At 40.4% G+C, this 12,891-nt stretch overlaps 1 protein-coding gene across 3 annotated transcripts in view; it reads left to right on the forward strand.

The window, feature by feature from the left end:
* Window positions 1-12,891, forward strand: part of RAB38 (RAB38, member RAS oncogene family) — a 170,440-nt gene that overhangs the window by 67,152 nt on the left and 90,397 nt on the right. The window contains exon 3 of one of the 3 annotated variants that reach the window (XR_002787826.2): window positions 4,948-5,175. Coding sequence is in view for 2 of the 3 variants with exons in the window: in XM_064288811.1 (XP_064144881.1) it covers window positions 4,948-5,100 (153 nt within the window). In the remaining variant the exon portion in view is untranslated. Of the gene's footprint in view, window positions 1-4,947; window positions 5,323-12,891 lie in introns of those variants that run through there. The other 2 variants (XM_064288811.1, XM_003418553.4) reach the window with 2 other exon arrangements.

Consider the following 12,891-nt stretch of genomic DNA (forward strand, 5'->3'; position numbering starts at 1 on the left):
CCATGGTCTCATATCCTAGCACTTACACCAGTTAGGTGTAAAATTTTGTTTAATGTGTTAAACTTCACAAGTAATCTTTCACCAGCATCATATTATGTTTTACCAAAATAATGCTATTAGGCTGACACCAGTTGGGCTTAAGTTTTAGTTGTTTGTCACATCATGATGACGGATTTTCATTGATTTGTCTGCACTAGCATTTAAGTCTCCTTACTAGTAGATTTTGCCAATTTGCACATTATTAAAAGAAAATCCTTCTTAACTTGAACATTAGCATATGAGTGGAGGTTTAAAAATACTGTTGGCAAATCTAAGTTACACTGGGTGTGAAGAAGGGAACTTTTAAATGTTTAGAACTTACTTTGCCTGTCATATAAGCATATTTTTATTATAATATGTGAAAAATAAAGGAACTAAGAAGGGGCCCTGGTGGTACAGTGATTAAGCACTCGGATGCTAAACATAAGGTCAGCACTTCAAACCCACCAGCCACTCCGTGGGAGGAAGATGTGGCAGCCTACTCCTGTGAAGATTTTGTTGTTCTCATGTACCTTTGAGTCGGCTCTGACTCATAATGACCCTATGTACAACAGAACGAAAGATTACAGTCTTGGAAACCCTGTGGGGCAGGTCTGCTCTGTCCTACAAGGTCGCTATGAATTGGAATCAGCTAGGCAGTGGGATTTGGAAAGGAACTAAGATTTATTTAGTACCTACTGGGCCTGCATTGTTGTGTGCCATCAGGTTGGTTCTGACTCATAGTGGCCCTACAGGACAGAGTAGAACTGCCTCCTAGGGCAAATTGCCAGGTCTTTTCTCCCACAGAGTGACTGGTGAGTTCGAACCACCGATCTTTTGCCTAGCAGTTGAGTATTTAACCGTTGCACTAACAGGGCTAAAAACTTTTACGTGTTATTGTACTTGGTCTTTAAAACAGTCTTGAAAATGAATATAGTTTAGTAAGCCCGGCTTTGGAATCAAAAAAACCTGCATGTGAGATCTGGCCCTCCAACTCACCCACCATGTGATCCTGCGGAAATTTCTTAATCTTTCTAAACCTGCATTTTCAAATCTGTAAATAGATATGATAATATCCCATGTTTGTTATTTGAAGTACAATTTTGTTGCTTCTTCTCCAGTGAAAAAGCAATAGCCAAATGGGTATCAAAGTATTGGTTTATTAATGGCTGGGCAATTTTCTTAAAACTACCCAAATGCAGGGCTTCTTTAGTGAAATGTGCTAGTTCATGAGGCCAAGGTCTGGAAGGCTAAGTGAGGCTACCCATCCTTACTTTCCCTGAATCTGAAAGAGTACCCTTGCCCTTTGCCATCAAGTCGATTCTGACTCATAGCAACCCTATAGGACAGAGTAGAACTGCCCCATAGAGTTTCCAAGGAGCACCTGGTGGATTCTAACTGCCGACCTTTTGGTTAGCAGCCATAGCACTTAACCACTACGCCATCAGGGTTTCCTGAGAGAGCACAGCCCTATGGATTAGGCTTCTAGTCAGTCATATAAACAAGAGGTTGGACTCAAGAGTTAAACTGAGCTGGGTCTGTCCCAAAGATCCAGGCCCTGTCTAGTTCAGATTACTGCCTGGGACCTGGTAGCTCAAGTGTGGCCCCTGAGCATGATGCCAGGAAGAGGAAGAGTGGGGGAAGGCATACCAATCTGAGTAATGACTTTAAGGTACAATAACCCTGCCCAGCAGGGGAGAGGGCCAGAAGCACTGCTGTTCTCTATGAACTGGCTTCCGTGGACTGAGGCAGACACTTGAGCGGAAAGTAGAAATGCCATCCTCCTCCCCCAGCAACTACAACAAAAATTGGTAAGAATTAAAAACTAACCTTACCTTAGTTTAGATTAAGTAAGATTATGTATACGACTGGACGGCACTGGGTTTTTGGGTATAAAGTACCTAGCCCTCGCACTTTTACATTGTGAGGGCACCAAAGACTGCTACACCATATAAAGAGAATCAATTTTTTATTAGGAAAGTACAGTGAAACCTGTGAGAGCTGGAACTGGATGGGGCTGCCTTATTTTTTCAGGTCTTGCAAGTTTTCCACCTTTGGCAGGGTGCAGCTTTGCCACTTTTCTATTGCCCCCTATTAATGGAAAATATTAGAGTTTTCCTTCTCTGACAGGTTTCTGCCTTACGCAGGTTCCAGCTTTCACAGCTTTATCTTAACACCATTTTATAGATGAGGAAAGGGAGGCTCAGAGACATGGAGTCTTCTGGTATAAAAACCAGTAACAACAGCGTAACAAAAAAGCAAGCAAGTGAAGGAACAACTTCAGAACTTCAATTCATGTTTTAGGTTTAGAAATTCTAAAAAGCATTTTTATTAAGGCTGTATACCACTACCTAAGGAACCATGGTGGCTCGGTGGTTAAAGTGCTTGGCTGTTAACTGAAGGGTTGGAGATTCAAATCTACCAGCCCCTCCTCAGGAGAGCGGCCTGGCAGTCTGCTTCTGTTAAAGATTACAGCCTTGGAAACCCTTTGGGGCAGTTCTACTCTGTCCTGTATGGCCGCTATGAGTCAGAATCGTCTCAAAGGCAGGTTTACACCACCGCCACCACCAGCGTGTCACAATAGAACTGTGCTCCATAGGGTTTTCAGTGACTGATTTTTTGGAAGTAGATTGCCAGGCGAAGCTCTAGAGAGGGGAGATAAATACGTGGGCTTGTTGTCTGGAACTCCAAGAGTTATCTTAAGCCTTCTTAGTAGGCAAACTCAGGGTGGGGTGTGAATGGTGAGGAACATGCTAATGAATATTTACACCTGATGTCATTAGGCAGAGATGCCACTCGGAAGCCATTCCGACCTCTTTGCCTTGTGATATGACTTCATGATCTCAAAATATGTCAACAACCTTGACATAACATACAAAAACCAGCGATGGGTAGTTACACTTGAGTTTGGAAAACAAGATTTTATAGTTAAACAGTTTAACAAGTTGGTCTTTTTTCTCTTTATATTAATTATGAGGAAACATTAGAAAGGTTCTGCAAATTGTGATAAAAACAGTCAAGTCTAACTTGACTGGTCATCTTCTCTTTATAGTAAATATTCTGTATTTTTCAGCTTTCTGACTAGCAGAAAAAACAAATTAAATCTGTAGTAACTGAATAAACAATATGTTTTAGGTCCGAAAGCTTGCTCTATATTTTCCCCAAATTAAAGCTTATTTTTTTTCTTGAAACTAGGTTCATATTTATGATTTTATACTTCCCTCCTTAAAAAGAATCCATCTGGATTATCTAGGTTCTGCCACAGTAGTAAACAATGCCCAAATCTCAGTGACTTAAAACAACAAAGGCTTAATTCTCACTCAAGCTGCCGGTTTATCACATGCTTACTGGGGTACTTGGCTCTACTTGATCCTGACTTATGGACCCAGGCCAAGGGAAGTTCCAGCTCCATGACTGCAGAATCAGGGAGAAAAGAAAGTTGTGAATCGAGCACTGGCTCATTGCTTTTATATGAACATGACACACATTACTTCTCACATTTTATTGGCCAATGAAAGTCACATGTCCAAAGAGGTCAAACAGTGCACTCCTACCATTTGACTGTAAGAGAGTGGGAAATATATATGAAAGCACCTTATTTGTATTTCATACCAAATAATATATGGCAAAGGGTAATTATATACTAAAAAAAACCAGTGCCCTCTAGTCGATTCCGACTCATAGCGATCCTAAGTTATAGTTACTATGCAATATTATACTATAGTGTAAGAGTAGGTAAAAATAAGCAAATTGATGTCTAACTTAAATTGACCCTGCTGAGTGAATCCAAAGGAGCCCTGGTGATGCAATGGCTAAGCGCTCAGCTACTAACTCAAAGGTTGGCAATTTGAGTGCACCCAGTGGCTCTTCACCTCATCTATAGAGTCGCTATGAGTTGGAATCGGCTCGACGGCACTGGGTAGTGGCTCTTCGGGAGAAATACCTGGTGATCTGCTCCTGTAAAGCTTGCAGCCTAGAAAATCCTATGGGGATATTCCACTCTGTCATATAGGTTCACTATGAGTTGAAATTGACTTGACGGCCCCAGACAACAAGAAGTGAGTCCAGCAAACACTATTCTTCCTATATGATAAAACAAGATTAATCTTTTTACATTTGTGAAGGCCTAAAAGGTAGAGTTCTTTGAAAGGAATAAGTAAGAGTGCAGGAGATAGAAAATGCGTGTTCAGGGTATAAAAAACAAGCAAACAAACTCGTTGCTGTTGAGTTGATTCTGACTCAGTGACCCTATAGGACAGAGTAGAACTGCCCCATAGTGTTCCCAAGGAGAGGCTGGTGGATCTGAACTACAGACCTTTTGGTTAGCAGCAAAGCTCTTAACCAGCGTGCCACTAGGGCTCCATTTGGGTATGTTGTTGTTGTTGTTAGGTGCCGTTGAGTCAGTTGCGACTCATAGCGACCCTGTGTACAACAGAAGAAAACACTGCCCGGTCCTGAGCCATCCTTACAATTGTTGTTATGCTTGAGCTCACTGTTGCAGCCACTGTGTCAGTCCACCTCGTTGAGGGTCTTCCTCTTTTCCGCTGACCCTGTACCCTGCCAAGCATGATGTCCTTCTCCAGGGACTGATCCCTCCTGACAACATGCCCAAACTATGTAAGATGCAGTCTCGTCATCCTTGCTTCTAAGGACCATTCTGGTTGTACTTCTAAGATAGATTTGTTCGTTCTTTGGGTAGTCTGTGGTATATTCAATATTCTTCGCCAATACCACAATTCAAAGGTGTCAATTCTTCTTTGTCTTCCTTATTCATTGTCCAGCTTTTTTTTTTTTTTTTTTAATACTATTTGGGTATAGCAAAGGATATTTAAATGAATTGTCAAAAATACTGTCCTTCCTTTACACATAGGACTCTGCTCCAGAGTTATTTTAGAATATTGAATAAGAAAAGCTTTTTTCCCCCCTTAGGAAAATATAAACATTGATGAAGCCTCCAGATGCCTGGTGAAACACATACTGGCAAACGAGTGTGACCTCATGGAGTCTATTGAACCGGACATCGTGAAGCCCCATCTCACCTCATCCAGGGTTGTCAACTGCTCCAGCTGTGCCAGATCCTAGTGGCCTCCTTTCTTGGTAAATGATGGAAGTAACTGCATCACCCCATCCACTGTGCCTTGATTTTTACCACTTCAGGTAAATGTCAGGAGAGGGATATAAGTGGCATGCCAGAGATCTGTGCCTGTATCTCTCCTATAAGAGAGAAAAAGCAACTGTTTTTGATGTTTTCCCCCACCATCAGCACAGTGTTTACAAGCTTTTGAAATATTTAATCTGTTACAATTATCTGTCTTGTAGCTGACCAAAATTCTGCAGGGCCAGAACCAGTCTTGTTATTCGTTTCTTTAAATCAGTAAAGACCTCAGACCTCAAAGAGAAGTGGGGAGAACAGACTAGCTGTCAGGTTAAACACTGGCTTTCACTGTGCCCATGGTACCTTCTTCCAGATGGTCTGACAGTGAAAACGGCATTTGCTCCAGAGATGACCTGTATTCTCAACAGCCCTAAGAGTCATCTCTGACTTAGCTCTTCAGTGTCATGTACACAGGCTCCCTGTGCTTTTGTTGCTTTCTTTGTCACTTGTGTGCCCTGAATGTTCGCTTAACTGAAAGCTGTGTGGAAATGCCTGCCCCCCCATATGCCCTTCTGTCAGCTTCCTCTGACTCAAGCTGTGGGGCTCTTCTGTACTTGTAATATATATTTTATATATTTTCACAAGTAAAAAATAAAACATTACAAGATGCTGTTTCCCTATTTCTGAAAGTGCTTGAAGTTTTTTAGCATTGTGGACTTCTTTTTGACTGTGTAACCAAGCTTCTCAGAATGCATTTCTAAAATGTTATTTCAAAGAGGAGATAAGGAATATGCACTTCAAAGAACTGCTGGACACTATTAAAGCTGAGATGTGTCTCTTCCATCTGTACCTACTGTTCATACCAACTTTGAGATCAAGAAAGTAAGTGAAATTTTTACTATTTTTGGTTGCTCAGAGGAATATGTCTTCATACATTCAGATCAAGGAAGGCACCAGACCAATCAACATACAAAGAAACAACTAAAGTACTGCATTTTTACGCAAATAATGCACGCCTTCTGTGTTTACCAATCACTCCCTCCCCACTCTCTCAAGGTGTTTTCATAAGCATGCTATATTTTTTTTTTTTTTAGTGCAACATGTAAAAAAATTTGCATAGCAGTGCTTATGAAAATACCTCATGGTGGGCAGAGGGGAGCAGTTGGCAAACAAAAGTAGAAGGCACTTGTTATTTGTGTAAAATATGATATATATGGTGATAACTTGGTTTATACAGTGGCTGTGGTGCTGATATCCTGCAGGTAGCTACTGTTTTTAAATGGCATTATTTTTCCATCTGAGGCATGCTCAATGTAATCTTTCAGAGGTCCTCAGAGGAATTAAGCCCCAGATTCCCATAGGGATGACCTTCTCATTTAATTTGCCTTTTACTGGCTTCCTTTTCTCACTTCCTGTCTTAGTTTTCTAGTGCTGCTGTAACAGAAATACCTAATGGGTGGTTTTAAAGAAGAAAAATTTCTTTTCTCACCATCGAGGGGGCTAGAAGTCTAAATTCAAGACAGTGGCCATAGGGGAAGGCCTTGGGGAAAGATCCTTGTCTCGGCTCCTGTAGGCCCAGTGTTCGTCAGTTCCTTGGTGCTCTTCATGTGGTGTCTATCTTCACCCTGTCTGTGTTTCCTTGTCTCGTGACCATGATGCTTCTTGTACAGCTATAACCAAAGATTAGATGTAGGAGTGAACCCTCTCATATCACTTTTAATGATCCACTAAAAAAAAGAGCTGCTTTTTGCTACAACTTCAGGTTCAACAGGGTTGGTGGCATTGATTTCCAAAGTGGGGAGGGAAAAATACTTCTACCAGGGGACAAAATAAAGGTCTCACTAACCCTAAAGCTTCCTTTGCTGCCCGGTCATCTCTGGCATCTCATGCTTATGGGCTAGCAGTCGGAAAAGGTAGTAACTATACTAAAAAAAACCTAAAACCCCACTGCTGCCGAGTCCATTCATAGCAATACCATAGGGTTTCGAAGGCTGTAAATTTTTAGGGAGCGGAGCAGCTGGTGAGTTCAAATTGCTGACCTTTTGGTTAGCAGCCAGGCGCTTTAACCACTGCACTACCAGGGCTCCCCATCTTATAGTCCACATCTTATCGCTCTGCATCTTATAAAAACCAAAAACCAAACCTGTTACCATAGAGTCCATTCTGACTCATAGGGACCATATAGGACAGAGTAGAACTGCCCCACAGAGTTTCCAAGGAACTGCTGATAGATTTGAACTGCTGACCTCTTGGTTACCAGCCAAGCTGTTAACCACTAAACCTCCAGGGCTGTCAGGAATAATTCATCCTGATCCTCCTGATGAGATAGAATTGTTGCTACATAATGGAGCAGGGAGGAGTGTGTCTGGAACTCATGGAATTCATTTGGGTGCCTCTTGAAGCTTCCATGCCCAGTAATAACCCAGAGAACAATTGCAGCAGCAACAACCTGACAAGGAAAAGTAACCAGGGCTCAGACCTTCAAGGATAAAAGTCTGGATCATTGCACCAGGCAATGAGCCTAGCCTAGAAGCAGTTTGGCCAAGGGAGAGGCAAATTTGGAGTGTGCGATAGAGGAGGGAAATTATGAATATCAATTATGGCCTCAAGAATACAGTCAAGAGATTATAGTTTGTTCCACCAACCTTTCTGTTGTAAGTTCTTCTCCCTTCCCCTAGTTTCTCTTTCATTTCCCTTAGAGTTTCAGGATATGTTGTTGCACTGAAAGGGCAGAGTGAACTTAACACGTAGCATTCATGAATCTGAGTAATACAAGGTGTGAACTATAGCAGGCCATATCAGAGGAGATTTCATATCACTTCAGCATTTGCAACCCATACATGCTGAACCAATGGCCTGTTGCAACCTCCTGCAATATATCCTGAAACCTTTCCCAGGATGCATGGAGCATATTTGTCTTGCTTACTGGTGTGAGTTGGTAGATGAATAGTCCAGCTTCCTGGCCCCTCTGGTGGAATAAATCTGAAGCTTGCTCTCTGAACTCACTCAGAGGTTCCCAGTGGGACTGAGGCTGTTTCACACAGTGGTAACCTCATCATCACGACCTTTATGGTTTTCTTACCTTCCATGTTTCACTTCTCTACTCCCCTACCAGTGCTCCAACAATCACTTCCCCCCATGTAAACTACTTTTACTCAAATCCTCATCTCAGGGTTTACTTTTATGGGAACCCAATTACGGACTTTTCAAATTTGACTAAGATGTAACTTCTAAGTCGCTCTTAAAACATTGGATCATCCAGGCAATCACTTCCACTACCGTGGAGTCTCTAATGCACTGTTTTTTTTTTTTCCTAAAGATCCACTGAAATGTGGTATCTGAGATATTACGGTAAGATCAGAACTGAGTATCTTCTATCCCCTTACACAGCAGAAAATGGTTATATGGGGTATATAGTCTTCAAAATGAATATTCATTCATTCAGTTACCCTCTCATCTACCCAATAAATATTTATTGAGTACTTACTATATTCCCAACACTTAGCTAGGCACTGATGTGGGGACATAAGTGACTAAGTCATGGTCCCAGACCTCAAGGTAATTATGGTCAGGTAGAAGACTCAAACATAAACAAATCACCATAGTTTAAGAAAAAAAAAAAAAAAAAAAGAGCAATGCCAAATGTCCAAATCAAGATATGTATTCCGAAATGCAATTTTGTTTCTAAACACAGGGACTGCAGCTCTAACTGTGTTTAGGGAAAGAGAATATATATCTCCTCCCATTCTTTAGGGAATGATTCTAACCATTATGATAAACTGTTTCCTTTTAGGTTTTGGAGGGGACATTATTCTGCATGCAAAGCACAGTTCGCAGCCCAGAAAATGACAATAGACCTTACCATATGCCAGCTGCTGCTAAGTACCTCGCTTTACTGTCACAGGTGGTAGTGTCATGAGATAACACATGTAAAGCACTTAACACAATGTCTGAAACATAGCAAGTAATCTATAGGTGTGTTTACTATAATACTACTCTGTCTGCTTAAATAGTTAATTATTAAATTGAATTAGAGCAAACAAAGTTATCAGATAAAAAATGGCAGTTGTTTTTGGAGGTCTTAAAAATGGAGTCACAGGGCAAATCTATAGAGACAGAAAGTAGACTAGTAATTCCCTAGGGCTGCGGTGTATGTGGACGGATTTAGAGATGATGGCTAAAGGATATGGGGTTTCCTTCTGGGGTTGATGAAATCGTTTTAGAATTGATTGTGATGGTGGTTGCACAGCCTTGTGAAAATACTAAAAACCACTGAACTGCACACTTTAAGTTAATGGGTTGTATGGTATGTGAATTATATCTCAGTAAAGCTGTTACAGGAGCCCTGGTGGCACAGTGGTTAAGTGCTCAGCTGCTAACCAAAAGTTCAGTGGTTCAAACCCACAAACCACTCCACAGGAGAAAGATATGGTAGTCTGCTTCCGTAAAGATTTACAGCCTTGGAAACCCTATGAGACAGTTCTACTCTGTCCTATAGGATCACTATGAGTTGGAATGGACTTGATGGCAATGGGTACAGCTGTTACATGTTAAAAGAAAAAATGGAGCCACAAAAGAAAGCAGTAGGAGATGATCATTTCCCCCGATGAATCAATTTAGCTCCCTATGAATTATAAACCAAAAAAAAAAACAAACCCAGGGCTGTCGAGTCGATTCCGACCCATAGCGACCCTGTGTAGTCCTGGTGTTATTCCTTAGGCAGGAATCTTAGGTGCCTTTTTACCACTACATCATCTGCTTAGGGTTGTCTGGTTAAAAGCTTAGTCATCACTTCTGCATTCAGAATTTCTCTCAGATGTTTGGAACTAGCATTATGCATGGGTTTAAATTCAATTTCATCTTAGCTATTCTGTCTGAAAACATCCTTGGCTTTCTGGGCTCCCTAGACTCTAGGCAATTCCCCAGTACTAAAAGAGAAAAGAGTATGAAAGGACCCCTCCCCCCCAAAAATCTCAGAAATACTATTGGCCTAAATCCAAGTATTTCTCAAAGATGAGGGTAAATTGTCCACCAAAAGTGTGTATACAACTATTTCACGGCATCAGTGAGTCTGAAATTTTCCAGTTCAACAAATCAACTTATTTTGTTCAATCTGCTTGATTTTCAGACTGTTAATTCCCAAGCAAAGGCAGTAATTTCTAAATGCAATATACCCTTTTCGTGACTCAAGGGCAGCGGCTTAAGTGTAATGGTAGCTATAAAACTCTGGAATTTAAAATTCCAGATGGCTCAGATTGTGCTTCCTAGTAGAACAATTGTTTTTTTTTTTTTCCAAAAGAGTTTAAAGAAACCTTATAAAGTGTGTTTTTAAATGTGAAATATCAAAGAGTTGCTATTACTTACTATAATACAATACAATCCTTCTGTTTTGCCTTGAACCGAGCTTTTAAGAAGTTATGCTATACCAGATGTGTAACATCAGCCAATCTGTATTTGTTAAACTCCTTAATCAAATAGCTATCAAGTGGCTGCTCTAAGTTGCTATGTTGGTGCTTTAAATAGATCACATGCAAAATGCAGGTCTCTAGCAAAATGAAAATTGTTTCATATATGTTAAAAAGAAAAAAAAACCTGTTGCTGTTGAGTCGATTCCAACTCATAGCGACCCTGTAGGACAGAGTAGAACTGCCCCATAGAGTTTCCAGGGAGCACCTGGTGGATTTGAACTGCCAACCTTTTGGTTAACAGTCATAGCACTTAACCACTAGGCCACCAGCGTTTCCTCATGTATGTTAGTGATAGTTGTCATGGAAACATGAGAAATAAGTCATGGGTCCCTGCTCTTTACCTTTGCAATTTCCTTGGTGGTGGTGAAGATGGGGGTTGGAGGTTTGTTAACAAGACAAGAGAAAAAATACAATTACAGATCAAGACAGGGAGATTGGTTCTGTTTCCACTACATAACATTCTTCATTATTTTTATCATTATTAAAAAATGTTAATAGCTATCACTTATTTCTCCAGTCCAATATAATGTTCTTCGCAAACATAATATCATTTAACCTTTGTTAACACCCTGTTGAGGAGAGGTGATTCCATATTTTGTAGATAAGAAAACTCAGGCTGATAAAAAAAAAAAGGTCAACAACTGTCATGTGATTCTGGCAAGATTTCTAGCCAGTGTATCTGCCCCTCTGGCCACAGCAGGCTAGCCAGAATTTCTTACTTTCTCCTGACTAAAGTGATAGGCCGGGGGATGTGCTTATGATCCAAGCTGACCCAATCAGAGTCCTCTCCTATGATTTTTTTTTTTTTTTTTTTGGAAGTTTAGGAAACGGCAGCTGTAAGAAATGGGCATCATTTTCTCACCCCTGAGAGAAAGCCCATCAGAAGTTAGGTGAGCACATAGCCAATACAGAAAGAGATGAAGAACTGAGAAGTAATGAGAGAAGGGGTAGAGAGGGATGAAAACCCCATCTAAGTCCCTTGGAATACCTGTGACTAAATTCTGATCGAACCTTTACTTTCCCAGTTATAAGAGAAAATAAATTCCTCTTTGTTCAGGACAGATTGAGTTCATTTTCTGCTACTTGTCACTCAAAGGTCCCCGACTAATACAGTCACACAGCCATAAAAAGGGAGTTAGATGTACCCAGTTTAACTGCCCACAAAGGCCCATGTTCTTGACCATAACATTTATTTACAACATTATCTCCCATTTAAATCAGAAATTTTATAGATGTTAGAGGTTTTGGGTTTTTTAGAGGCTTTACTTCAAATTATTCTACTAGTAGGGAAATATGTAAAGATATGGTTGATGGAAGCACTTTAGAGCAGAAAAAATAGGTCCTTTATACTAATAAAAATCAAACAATCACTATCCCTCAAATCCACCACCCATCTATTTGTTGTGATGGCTTGTGTGTTGTTGTGATATTGGAAGATATACCACCCGTATTTTAACTACCATAGGGTCACCCATGGTAAACAGGTTTCAGCTGAGCTTCTAGACTAAGATAGACTAGGAAGAATGGCCTGGCAATCTACTTCTTAAATTTAGCCAGTGGAAATCTTATGGATCACACAGAACATTGATTTGCTTGCTTTGGACACTTTATCAGGAGGGATCAATCCCTGGAGGATGACATCATGTTTGGTGAAGTAGGGGGCCAACAAGGACAAGGGAGACCTTTGGTGAGATGGATTGGCACAATAACTGCAAGGATGGACTTGACCATGCTGTGATGGTGAGGACAACACGGGACCAGGCAATGTTTCCTTCTGTTGTACACAGGGTCACCATGAGTTGAAGCTGACTTGATGGCAGCTATTACCTATCTATCTATCCAAGAAATAAATAGGTAAATAGTGACACACGGCTTATAGGATAAATACAAAGAACGCAAATCTTTTTTTCAGATTCTGACATTGTAAAATTGACATGGTATGACAGTGTAAAATGACTGTATAGGAAGGTCTAATAGACATATAATATCACATGTTTTAAATAAATTGATATTTTAAAGTTAATAGAAATGCTTTAACTAGAGTATATTTGCATACAAGAGTCAGGAAGTAGTTATTCTTAAAAGTTCAGAAAACAAGGTCTAGGGGTCTTTGTTTTAAAGAGAGAGAACAGGGAGAAGCATCAAAGAAAGGTGGAAAAAATAGAAATTTCGTGAAAGTGCAAAATAATGTGGGGTCATAGAATCTCCCAAAAGAAGGATCAGAAAGAATTTGATATATGTGTTAAATACTGGATACTTTTAAGAAAAGTTATATTCAGCTATTTTCTTCAGCAAAGGAAACAAAATGAA

This window comes from Loxodonta africana, chromosome 7 (assembly GCF_030014295.1).
Source record: "Loxodonta africana isolate mLoxAfr1 chromosome 7, mLoxAfr1.hap2, whole genome shotgun sequence".
NCBI lineage: Eukaryota > Metazoa > Chordata > Mammalia > Proboscidea > Elephantidae > Loxodonta > Loxodonta africana.